This window comes from Corylus avellana, chromosome 5, assembly GCF_965113065.1.
Source record: "Corylus avellana chromosome 5, dhCorAvel1.hap1.2, whole genome shotgun sequence".
In the NCBI taxonomy this organism is placed as follows: domain Eukaryota; kingdom Viridiplantae; phylum Streptophyta; class Magnoliopsida; order Fagales; family Betulaceae; genus Corylus; species Corylus avellana.
In genome coordinates, this window is record NC_142494.1 from 25,750,161 (window position 1) to 25,763,793 (window position 13,633).

A 13,633-nucleotide genomic window follows, 5' to 3' on the forward strand; every position below is an offset into this window, starting at 1 on the left:
AACGGGTCTATATGTGTATATATAGTGAAATGTATATGACAGAAACTAATACAATTAAATGTATATATATATAAAAGATAGAAAATAATATGTCTTGAAATGAAATGGCATATTTTATATGTTGATAACTTCCAAGCAGGAAAAGAAAAAGGGAAAAGGTGCGTTGGAAGGGGGGTCAAGTGGGTTTCCAGTACTTTCCACCCTTCGAAGCCTAAAAGGAAAGAAATTAAAAAACATCTGTAGAATGGTGATCCATGTTGCATGGATGTGCATGACTTTCAAGAAGTTGTTTTTAAAAGGCGGAGAGAATCTCATATCTCAAGTAGTTTGTCAGTAAGCACGAATACATAAAGCCTGCTGGAAGCATGATCTGTTTGAAAGAAGCAGAGATTTCAATGGATACGACATATATATAATTTACATGGTAAATCTTTTGAACAACCTCCATTAACGGCTGAAGTGAAAATGAAGAATGACGAAGGCAAGGCCATATAATGGATGCCAGAATGTCTGAAAAATAAAAGATTCTTTCCTTTTTTACTTTTGCCATATACAGTCTGGGAAGAAGACCTCACAGTACCCAAAAGTGAAAAAGGCATTGAGCTTCTTTCCATTCTATATGTTCATGGCTGTCTTTCTATCATACACAACTTTTTGAGTGAAGACAAAAACAAACAACCCCTTCCCCGGCCATCGCACTAAGATCTGTTTGGCTAGCAATAGCATATATATGCAAGAGAATTGAAAGAGGAAATGAAGAGTATTCTGTACTTGTTGTTCCGATCCGGTGCATGAATTTTAGAGCTCCATGTGAGCTTGGAAAGGATCCAAGTGGGCCTAAAAGCCATTTCTTGCTTGCTCACGGGAAAGTTTTAGACACGATTGATCGATCGTTATTGAAGTTTACAAGGAAACTAGCGGTTTTCCCTATTATTCACTTGCACCGCCATACCAATTGGTCCCCCCCCACGTACTGCACTAAACGATAGACACTGCCTCTCTCCTTTCCTTTTTATTTTTTTTTAGTACGTATTAAGCTTTCCCTTCACTGCAGTAAAAATGGTCTTTAGTGACGATCTACAAGTCGTCGCTAATATTAGTCATTATCAGTGACGAGATTTTTTTCAATTATAAAAATAAAAAAGTACGTAGCAAACAAAGGACCATTAAAATAGTGCTAAAGATGTTAGGTTAAAGTAAATCGATGCCTAAATTAAGGCTTAATTAAACAAAGCTGCTGGTATATATACTTTTAGACAAATGAATATTCAACTTGTCAAGCTTTTCTTCCAACTTTCTCTCTCTTATAATGGAAAAAATCAAAAAAAAAAAAAAAAATTAATGCATGGATAAAGTAATTGATTCCAATACGTAATTCTTTATACTATTATCTTTATAAAGTTGATAATATTTAGGAGGCCTACTGTAGTCGATCTGTATATATATCTCCCTTTCCTTTAGAATAAAGGCTGTACGTTGTGCTTTATTTCCTCAGCTCTGTACCCTAGGAGGAGCTGGAATAATATACATATATATATGATGATTTGTGCTTTAGGGGTGACGTTGTCGTCGGTAGGACTACACAGAGACACTGGGGCAGGCTAAATTTATTGCTCGATCGGAGTTGTTGCTCAGATCCGGCTCCACAACAGGACTCAACTTGTGGTCTATGACTTTTTGTGTCCCATGTTTTGTTGGTTTACATAGGTTTTCTGGCCTCTATACACCGGAGGAGCAACTGGAAACAACAAGGGAATGTGATAGAAGGGGAGAGTGTCACATTCAATAATGTCGTTTTAAGTTTATGATACTTTGTCTTGGTCTCCCAGTGCCAGCACTAACTTTCGTGGTGTGTAACACCCGACCAACCGATTGTAGTTGTCATTTTGCTTTCTGGATAAGAGTGTGTTTCTTCATGGGCAGCCCATAACTACTACACGTGTCTTCTTCTTAATTGCTCAAATAAACATTTTATTTTACTTTGGAAACATTTTACGAATCAATATTCACCATCCCAAAGTTTTGAGCTAGCTAGTTTAATTGTTTCCGTTCAAATCGATTTTTCTTTTCAAATTCTTGACAAACTTTTCGTTTAAGGAGTTCATGTAAAATTACAATTAATTATACCGTTTTCCAAAGGTGTTGGGTCATGGCCACCGAGCCACTCTTCTTTGTTAGTCACACCTAAAATTAGAGTGAATGACTCTTTGATTATTTTTTTTAATTTTAATTTTAATTTTTTTATAAATGGGGTAATTGTAAGTTGATTTCGTTAAATAAATTTGACGATGGAATTGGACAGAATGATGCTTTGTTTGGCAAAGCCTTTTCCTTAGACTGTAGTTGATGTAGATTAATGTGAAAAAAAAGTAAGAATATTTGATATAAAAAAGTGAAAATGTAATATGGAAAAGTGAAAAAGTTTTATTTGTAGTGATTTTTTTATTTGAATAATAATAAAAAGTGAAAAAAAAAATTAGAATATTTTGATGTTGATTTTTTTTTTTTTTAAATGGTAATAAACAATAACAAAAAAAAAAAAAAAAATGAAAGACTTTGCCTAACAAAGCCGAACAAACTTAAGAAGCTATGTTGGGATCATAGCTACGATAGCTCCACATAGGGGCCAAAAGCCCAAAACCTTCCCATCCCCTTTGTCTAATTCTGGGAAAAAGGCATTGGGGGTACTTTTGGGCCTGGTAGCCTTATTATGCTTAGTAACCCGAATAAACTATTGGGCTAAGCCCACATTCACAGGTTCAATACTTGACCCATAATGATGGACTCCCAGTCTCCCTCTCTTGTTTTTGAGCCTTTTAAGGCTTTAGAATTATCCGATAATCATCAATCAAACAATTAAAAAATAAAAATAAATAATAAAAACAAAAATGTTATCGAGGATCTTTTTAGCCCCACTGCACAAAACCTTTTAAAGTCTTCGTGGCTAACAACATCATTTGAAAACGTGAAAGACAAATACCGCATCAAATCAAACATCCACGTGATGCCGACATGGAAAGCGACCACTGAATTCATTTACCAATTACCACCACCATATTATTCAACGACAGATCGATGCCAACAGACGAACTCTAAAACAAAAACTTCTTTTATTATCAGAAACCACGTTTACAAATTTTGCGAACATGTCTCTAATTCTCAACTATTCTCGCAGCGTTTCCACCGTTTACCCAAGAAGCTTTGTAATATTTTGGAAAAAAAGAACCAGAAAATGACAACCTTTCCTAGCTTGGGTCATCTGGTCTTAAAGCAACAGCGCTGCTCAACAACTTGCTATTTACAAAATCAGATTTGGCCTCCTAACTTAACGAACAATGGCCAACTTCTTCGTGATCATCATGCTGTTGAGACGTCAGCCGACTTACAAATTTATCTAGGGCCTCCTTCATCCACCAATGTTGACAAACTTCTCTAGCTTCTTGCACACTCATCTGTAGCCATATTATAAACATCAGAGACTTACTAAAAAAAAAACACAAATTTTAGGCAAAGCATTCACATTTGAAAGCACTGTTTTTGCATACCCATTTTCTTTGGCGAAATTTCTTCTCCGGCCAGAAATCTAACTGCTCTCGCACAAGCAAAGGGAACATGTATCCGTCATAGTAAGTATCATGGGTTTTGCTCTTGAAGCTCCATTTACCCAATTCACGCTGCATTCAGATTTTTCATCTGTCAGTCAAATATTCAAGAATCTAATACCTCTCTTGCTGTATCATCTTATTTGGAGATTTTTTTTTAAAAAAAAAAAAAAATTTTAAAACCTGAATTTTGATCCGTTTCTAAACTTGTTTTAACATTTCTGTCAAGCAAACTATATCTCTTGAATATGTTCTCGTTCATGTTATTTAGACCAAAATTCTTCTCATACGTTGTATGGCTTTTCCCTCCACTTCTGCCTGCCATGAAGTAAAACAATCTTACTAGGATTGATATGTTCAGTTGCGGCAAAAGATTTGTTTATATTGAATAATTAAATTCAACTCGTCTTTATCGACTTAAGCTTTTGAAATTGAGTTGTTGAGTCAATGTTCGAACTCCTCGGCTCTAGAGCTATGTTAAATCAAATCATGTCTTATTCAGTCTCACTTATTAGCCTAAGCTTTTGGCATAAATGCCAGAATAGCCACTAACCTCAATAATGCCTCGTACCCCTGCTTCCTCTACGGTCTCTCGTGAAGCCGCCTCTGTTATGGATTCGTCCATTTCCCAACCTCCCTGGTAATTATGTAAACGGATCATGTTAATGAGAGATCAAAAAATTGAAATAATGTGTCATTTGAACTTAATTGACACAATACAACAAGCACATTGTAATCGTATTGAATAATTTTGTATAACCAAGAGCAACAACAATCTGGGTACCTTTGGGAACAACATCCTGTCGCTTTTCTGTGAACTGATGACAAGAACTTCTAACTCTCGTGCTTCTTCCGAGTATCTGTACGGTATACATCTACATAATAGAATAGATGAATCCTCTATTAGCATTCGGCTCAAATTCAATCATAAAATTAACGTAGAAAATATGTTATTTTGTAGTAAAATTAGGGACGACACTGAGACACCCCTGTTTTCCTTAAAACAAAACACATGGACCCATCATTTGTTTTAAAACGAATTACTTTGTGTGTAAGAAACTTTCAAATTTTGAAGAGGTCAAAAAATACTGATTCACATTGCTAAGGAGGAGAGATGATCACACAAGCGAATAGAAATAGATGTCGGCTCGGGGCCCCCAACAACCAAAAAAATAAAGCAATCCATTTCCATCACGCTGCAATTGACTTTCGATCGTGATGCTTTAATTTGACCAACTCAACCAAGAAAAATGTCAAATTTGGGAAAACGTTCGAGGGACATCTCTTGAAAATAACATCAAATGACACTGTTATAGCGTTTAGAAAAACATCGAATTTGCCTTTTCTTTTTCATGAAATTTGCAATGAGTGTGTTTGGCTGCAATTTGAATGTAATTCTAGAACACAACAAGAACATTAAGTCGAAAGTTTTAAACAATTTCTGCACCAATGGCGGAAATAACGAACTTCTTAGACCTTCAAATGCCTCAATGAACGCCAATCTTCAACCATTGCAATCAGAAGGCCAAAGGGACCCCAAAAGAAATCGAAAACTTCCAAGTAATATCAAATTTCCAGAGGAATGAATTAACCCATTAAAGTAAATTTAATGGACGAGGATATTTCAGCTTAATCTTTCTCCATTTCACAAAACAAGCAACAGAGAGAGAGAGAGAGAGACGAACCCTACAACTTGGCGACGACCCTTGTAGTAGCGTTGCAAATGCCTTCCGGTGCGAGAAACCAAAGCAACCATGTTTTCTTGAGACACCAAAGCCACCATTTCCAATTTTTCTTTGTGTGTGGGTGTAGATTCCTGAAAACAAGCCTACAAAAGTGCGATCTCGAAAACAAAGCTCTTGATAAAAAGAAGATGGGGTTGGTTGGTTGGTTCCTATAACTATAATGATCACAAGAAAAACTGGTGATGTTTCTGTTCCTTCTATTTAGTGGATATGATGAGCGAAAAGGGCAGCCGAGCTACCCTTTAAATAATAATACTCGCCACTCGGAAGAGCCTACAATTTACAATTTTCTCATACCTTATTACCTTTAGGCTTTAGATACAGACAACGGGTGACGGGTGACGTCAATTGTGGGACCAATCTTGGGAACTGCTACTTGCATAGTTGCATGCATCCACGTGTTGCTGACGCGTCACCTGACTTTTTTTATATGGTTGTTAGCATTCGACCGAATCGGAAAAAATTAAAGAGAAATGATACAAACAAGACGTAGAGTCTAGAGACATAATTTTGGCTGATTTTTCTGTTGTGTAGTCATTTAAAAAAAAAAAAAATTCTGAAGTAATAACATTCTATATGGTCTTTTTTTTTATTATTTATTTTTTCTTCAAAAAATGTGCATTTTTTTTTAAATATATATATATATATCAAATAAAAAAGGATCACATATGATGTTATTACTTCATTATTTTTTTAAAAATTTTTCATTTTGTTTTTTTTTTAAAATGGGTAACTTCACTAAAAACTCTTAAACTTCGACCCGATTTGACAAACTCCACAAACTTCAAAATCTTTCAATTTAGTTTCATGAACTTTCAATTGAAATCAATTTGGACCCTTCCGTCAGATTTTAAACGTTAAATGACATTTATACCCCTAACTTTTTTTATAAAATTTCAACTTTACCCTTAATCCCAAAACTTTCTTTTTATTTTAAAAAAAAAACGAAAATTAGGGATATTTTGGTATTTTTTGATATTTTTAACAGCTAAATTTGACGGAATAGTCAAATTGAGAGCAACTGAAAGTTTATGAGACTAAATTAAGAGATTTTGAAGTTTCAGAAGTTTGTCAAATCGAATGAAAGTTCAGTAAAATTACCCCTAAAAAAAAAAGACCACATGAAAAAAAAAAAAAAAAAAAAAAAAAATTAAACTAAAATTATGTCTCAAAGTTGTGTATCTATCCTTTCTCTAAAGTCTAAACTAAAGGTAATTTAGACTTGATCCCGGTTTTACAATAAGAAAAGATCGAGAAATGGTATTTTTTTGACAAAATCCATCCCGCCACTTTAGAAGTGACACAAGACAGTGAATCTCACCGTATTTCATTATGAAATATGATAGAATATTTTAAAAGTCTCTGAGTTTACTTTTCTTTTTCCTTTTTAAAGTAAGAGATAAGAACAATTGGTTAAATGAAAACTTATAAGATCACCGGGGCCTATATCAAACAAGACCTAACCAACCACTAAACAGAGAGCTAGATGAGTACAAAGAAGACCCTAAGAATTAAACCACCGTTTATTAGCCGACAAGAGATGGAGTCTATCGAGGGAGTTAAGTTTGGCTGTGATCTAAAATAAATAATTTAAAGTTTGTAAATCTAACACTGCATATGATTTCGTATTAATTTCATGTGCACGGTTAAATGCACAAACTTTAAATCTTGAACAGAAAATAAAGATAAATCATATTCTAATTATAAGACATGATTCTTTTTTTTGCCACTAAGAAAAACAGACAAGTGAACAGACATACCGTGCTTATAGTGTCTTTTATAGCACATATTTTACGGGATATTTACCCACAGCCAAACCTAGGCGTTGGCCTCTTTTAATTCGAGAGTAACATTGCAAAGTTTTTAAATTGAAATATCCAATATTGAAAAATTTTAAAGTTGAGAAGCGTAATTTCAAAAGCAATGAAATAGTAAAAGTGTAAGTGAAATTATCCACAAAATTGATTTAATGGGAAACTCTAGATGGAATGCACCAAAGTCCACACTTGGTACCAAATGGTCTATAAAAGAATATTTAAATCCTTTGTCTACAATATATATATATATATATATATATATATATATATATATGTATTTTTTTTTCTATACCATTGCTTCAAATGTGCGTCATGCCGCAACTTGTAATATGAAAATTGAAATTAGTTTCCAATATTGGTCATTATATATATATTAATTGGTCATATAGTAGTACTAGTTAGTGATTACACCTCGGAGTTTTAATATAAGTGGTTGGATATGACTCCACTCTTTTATGTGACGTAATTCGGAGCATGTTTTAGATTCATGAAAATCTTAGGGGATTCTTTAGGATTTCTTTATGATATTTTACATTCATTTTTTCACAAGTATATATATATATATACTTTACTTTTCTTTTAAATTATCCTATTGTTTTATGGAACAAAATTAAAATATAGGAGATATACTTTGAGGTTTATATTGTACTAGGGTATTTTGGAAGAAACAAATCTGCAAGATTCTTCTCATATTTTTTGAAAATCTTATCCCATTGTATCAAACTAAAAGGGAACGGGATCTCCGGTCCATTATGGACTGGAGGGTATCCATTTTATGGCTAGGATTTCTTTAAAGAAATCCTAACATCACAAATATGTTATGTGTCTTTTTAATAAAAAAGAAATCCTAGCATCACAAATATGTCATGTGTCTTTTTAATAAAAAAATATTAATTAAAACTTTAAAAAATAAAATAAAAACTAAAATAATAATAAATAAAAAAAGATGGTGGCCGGCAACCCCATAGGGGGTGGCCAACCACCACGGTTGGACCTGAGGTGGCCGAAGCCACCCCATGGCCCATGGGGGTGTTCCTGCCACCCCTAAAGGTCAAAATGAAAAAACAAAATATATAGGTTGAGATTTGAGCGTGGTCCAGCCACCCTCAAGGGTTGTGGGGGGTTCAGCCACCCCATGGCCTTTGGGGGTGGTTGGACCACCCCCAAATCCCAACCCTATATATATATATATATATATATATATATTTCCATTTTGGCCGAATCACCCCTAGTCCAACTGTGGTGGCCGCCTACCCCCCAAGGGGTTGCCAGCCACCATCTTTTTTTATTAGTATTATTTTAGTTTTTATTTATATTTTAAGTTTTAATTAATATATTATTATTTTTTTATTAAGAGGACACATGGCATATTTGTGATGTAACCATGAACTAGATATCAAAGACCATTTTTGGCCCATAAAAGTCTTAGGTGGCAAGAGGCTATAGGCTTTACCCTTAATTGTTGTGGCCCAAGCCACTGATGAACCTATAGCCTATTGCCACCTAAGACTTTTATGGGTAAAAAATGGATTTTTTATTGCACTATAGCATATTTCAGTCCATAATTAATTGGAGAGGATCCAGATCCAACTAAAAGAGTGTGTCACATTGGCCCTGTTTGCCAATGGCCCTGGGCTAGTACTGTATCAGGGCCTCCTTCAATCAAAAAAAAAAAAATCTTTTCACCTCAAAATTAATCACAACATCTCTACTTTTTATACCACATCAATCATTTTTTTTTAATTATTCAAATAAAAAAAAATTACTACAAAACAATTTTTTTTACATTTTTCCATATAAAATATTTTTTTTTTTTCACTTTTTTCCCCAAAATATTTTCATTAAAACCAATCAAATACATATTCTTAAAAAAGTGCTACAGTACAGTACCAGCCCAGGATCATTAGCAAACAGGGCCATTAATTTTGTGAGAATCTAGATGCCGAATAATAAATGTATTAATTGGTCAGTGTGAACTATGAAGGTGCCTATTGAGGCATAAAATTGAAGTCATTTTCACATTTTCGGTGGTCAGAGACTCATTGCTGACATATATGACCTGCCTCTTTATTCTGTGAGCTACTGAGCCTCAAAAGCTGTTTATGATTTTACTCATGTTTGTCATTTTAAAACTTCTAGAGTACGGTATCACAAAATAAATATTTATGTAAAAAATAAATAAAAAACGAATTTTTTTTAAAATATATATAAAAAAGACTTGAATATTATAAGGACATAGAAGTCAACCATTGACGCAGACGGACATAACACATGGTTTGAATCTGGGTTTATGGTCTCACAAATATTAATTATTAAACAACCCAAGAATTGATATATCCGCAAGTGCATTAAAGATGGCAGTACTATATATATATATATATATATATATCCTTCTAGAGACGGCACAAATTAAATTCTTTTTCTTACTCCTTTTGTCTCAATTAAAATGTTTTTCTATAGTTGGTAAAGCAGTAGGATATAAAGTTCAATTTTTCTCTTTTTTTCTTAGTGGTCACAGGTTCAAACTCGTTTGCGATAGTAATCCGCGAATTAGATGCTTCTAAGAAGGAACTTTACCAACTTGTACTTTGATAAGGCTATGACGACAGATTCGCCTTTTCAGGTAGTAGCTATAGTTCAAACCGAATATTCTACAGCGGATGGAAACTCCGATGGTCATGCCCAAGGAAAAAAAATTACACTGATCGCCTTTTCCCGTCTTTTCAATTAGGAAAAAAAACAAAAAAAAATTCTAGACATATGGGTAAAACGATCATAATCAAAAGAGAAAGTTATTATTATTATTATTATTTTTTTATTTTATTTTATTTTATTTAAATTGATGTCATCAATAATGCAGAGTCAATATAATTAATAATTATATAATTTTAACCAAAACTCTAGTTTGGGGTGATTATTATTAATTAATTTTTTGTTGGTTTGTCCAAGAGCTTTGAATTTTAATAATGAGAAGTTTGTTGTCTTTTGCGCCGAAATGGTTGGAGTCACGCATTATATTTATTTGTATGCATGGAAAAAAGCATGCATCTCCATCCCGATTCCCGCCCACTCTTGGAGAAACTTATGGCAAGAAAGTCTTTTCTTATTTATTTTGTGTAATTTTCAACTCTCTATCGTCTGTCAGGGGCAGTCAAGTCGGTAACGCATGCGATGTGAATAGTCATTCCTGGCCCTTCTCTACTGATCCCCGATTGGTCGGTTACATAGATGTCGGTTGGATCATGGATGTGGCGTTTAATATCAATTCTTATAGGTTGTTCGAGTACTAATGATGTACTTGAAACTAAAGTTTGGATCCTCTCCGATTTAAATACTCGGACGGGAAATAATTTAGTTATCGTAAAAGTAAGAGTAGGAGTAGAATTGTTCCAAAAAAATATAAATAGACAATTTTACCCTTATTTTTTATAAGAATTAAATCATTTCGAGTTTATTTAGACTGAAAATGATCATAAGTCAGAGTGAGAGTGTGTAAATTTCTCTAACATCGATTGATTAATTATAAATATTGTGGATTAGTAATTTATGATTGATTACACATTTGCATAAATGAATGAGATGAATATAGTTTAATAAAATAATGTATTATTAATCATTAATTAAGACAATAATTAATGTTGTCGTTGACAATGATAACGAGACTCATTGCCACGCAACTTCCCCTTTTGCATAGCATTTGTGGAAGGTGGAATGTGATGATAATCCTATTTTAAAGGTAGTGATGGTAAAATGGAGCACGAAAGGTAGCCAGCGCCATGGAGGTTGGAGAAGAAGGTGATTGTGTATGATTAATTAATTAAGTGCAAATCTCCGTGCATAATCCCTCTTTCTTTTTTTCTGAGCAAAAGTAGTTAGTCAGGAAGACTAATTATAGCTATCCTAACTAGACGTAACTATAATAGCACCTACTCGCTGGAAGCCGCACAGGAGGGGTCTAAACAGTAAAAACCACAGGCACTCTCCAGGCATCATTGCAGAGATTTGAACCCACGCTTAACCACTTAGAAACTTTCTTAGATCACTGAACCATCACTCTTGATGGTGCGTAATCCCTCTTTTATTTTCGTGTAAGTTAAAAGGTTCATGAGTTATAAAATTGCAAAAATCAACAAAATTATTGTTAACAGTTAACAAATTAGTTTATTATTATTATTATTATTATTATTATTTGATGAAACAAATTATTTATGCTCACCTATCTAGAAGATAAAAATGTTGAATAATTGATACTTGTTGGCACACGTGCGTTTTGGAGTGTTGTCCGGAATCCGGATATGTCAAGCCCAAAATATGTGTTTGCCAAAGTCTTCCTTCTGTTCTTTTCTTTTCTTTTCTTTTACTTTTTCTTACAAAAAAATAAAAAAATAAAAAATTATAAGCTCATATTACATTTATATCGCACGAATCAAGTTTTAGTACTATTTTTTAAAAAAACAAACAAAATAAGAAAAAACTTTGAGAAAATAAAATGTTGGACATTTAAGTCTAGTGGAGGTGGTGTAATTTCAAATGAACATTTATGCACTTTGAAGAGACTTTTCATCTTCTTCTAAGCATTTAATTCAAGTGGACATCGGATAAAAGAGTATGCACGTCGAAGAATACGACTTTTATTGTTGGATAAGATGTTTGACTTTCATAAATGTAAAAATGAGAAAAACAAACACAAACAACTCGAACTTTTTAAGAATTTATGAACGTTGAAATTTTTATAAAAGTGAATAGTGAGACTTTCGGAACCGATCCTTTCAATTGGTAATTGCTTTTATCATAATTAGGGACCTTAATTTGAGATTATTTATTTACTTTTTATTATAACAAGGGCCTTAATTACATAGTATTTAGTATCAGAATTAGACATCATGTCGAGTATGAAATCGAACACCACTAATCGAGTATAAGATTGAAAGCGTTGTGACTTTATGGTCGAGTTATGGAAGGGACGACCTAAAAATTAAATCGTTAAATTGATAAATAAGTGAAATCATCAATAAAGTGAGAGTTGTAACATAATTGGCTAATGTCAATGAAGCTTAGGATGAGACAAAAGAATGACCTAAATAGTTGGGTCATGCTTTTCTTACATTCAACAATATATTTTTGCATGTCTACTCCAAATTTCCACCATTATCAATTAACTTATTTATTTGTGAATAATTTCGACCATTATTTAGCACCTTAATTATAATATATGAAACCTTGGGGCTGGGAAGACAGCCGTACATGTGAGTGGTGGACACGAAGAAATCTGCAACCGAAATTGGCCTTTGATTTTGGCGCATGCACTTTCTCTTTACGCAACATCCACTACTAGTTGCTCAAGTATGTTTTTTTTCTTTGATTACTTCCACGACTTCTAGAAATTAGTTGTTATTAGGTATTTAGGTTGTCCTTTTCACTTTTTCTCGCACACAAACCTAACAACTCTGCCATCCAAACTTAAGTGGTAGCTTTTCTTCGCATCAAATAAACCAGTGGTTTTCACACCCCCAATGGGCCAATATGACCGACCCTTTCTTTTTTTTTTTCTTCTCTAATAAATTTGAAAATGATTTTGGTTGCAATTTCGTCCACTCACTGGAGCTTGAAAGTGGAAACAAGTATATATAGAGTTCAGAGTTGTTAGGGAGCAATGCATATCGTGACGCGTGTACTGTTTTCAGACTTTTTTTTGTTGACCTTTTCCTTATACAATGTGCAAGTTTGGCTATTATTTCCTAAACGTATAGCCAACGAAATTTGAGTTTAATCTACCATTATTTTGTATCCATTTTATTTTGAGAACCTTCTTTTTTCTTCACCCCAACCCCACATCGAGTCGACAGATCGGTTGACTTCCAAGCTTTCTTACGTGTTTTAAAGAAGTTTTTAGGAGTCAAAAAATCATACAGCGTCGTTTTCACCGCCGAAAGTTTTTACCTTTTCAACATTCTTCTAGTAATTATTTCAGTAATAATTAAGCGAGCAATATTTTTTTCCTTTTGCGTGTCTCACGCCTATCTCTCACCTCACTTGACCCTTAAAGAGGCAAATGTGAACTTCTTTTTATTTTACTCTTTCACACTCTTTTCTTTCTTAGACTTTTTTAATCTTCTTCTTTGTTTGCTGATCTGCTCTTGTCTGCCATTGCCCATTTATTCTATATTTTTCTCTAGATTGCTAAGCCAACTGCAAAGTGCAAAATTCTTTCAACTCTTTAGGACTTTTTTTTATGACTTGGGATTTGAGAATAGAATGTGATGCATAATTCTTGGAATAGAGTGTTCTTACCTCTCTTTAAGAGATTTACATTCATATATACTTATTGACATTACAAACAAACTTCATTTGCTACTCATCAATCTCTTCTCTTATATTACCTTGCAAAAATCTCGAGTCAAGTTTGTATTTTTCTTTCTGAAAAGGGTATAAAAAAACTATTTCTGAAATGAGAAAATAGGGTTCGTGT

At 33.5% G+C, this 13,633-nt stretch overlaps 1 protein-coding gene across 1 annotated transcript; it reads right to left on the bottom strand.

Moving 5' to 3' along the window:
- Positions 1-3,091: 3,091 nt before the first annotated feature.
- Positions 3,092-5,452, bottom strand: LOC132182384 (nudix hydrolase 17, mitochondrial). Its single transcript, XM_059595615.2, has 5 exons — positions 5,288-5,452; positions 4,387-4,477; positions 4,156-4,239; positions 3,546-3,674; positions 3,092-3,452 (listed from the first exon to the last, which is right to left on the bottom strand). The coding sequence occupies exons 1-5, from the start codon at positions 5,383-5,385 to the stop codon at positions 3,321-3,323; spliced, it is 534 nt and encodes a 177-aa protein (XP_059451598.1). The 5' UTR covers positions 5,386-5,452; the 3' UTR covers positions 3,092-3,320.
- Positions 5,453-13,633: the final 8,181 nt, after the last annotated feature.

What these genes read in the sequence shown, in the direction of transcription:
- LOC132182384 (XM_059595615.2), bottom strand. Translation starts at nt 5,385, where the DNA reads ATGGTGGCTTTGGTGTCTCAAGAAAACATGGTTGCTTTGGTTTCTCGC. An exon ending in GGTCGTCGCCAAGTTGTAGG is followed by an intron (nt 4,478 to 5,287) that starts GTTCGTCTCTCT and finishes TCTATTATGTAG; the next exon opens with ATGTATACCGTACAGATACT. An exon ending in GGGTACGAGGCATTATTGAG is followed by an intron (nt 3,675 to 4,155) that starts GTTAGTGGCTAT and finishes ATCTGAATGCAG; the next exon opens with CGTGAATTGGGTAAATGGAG.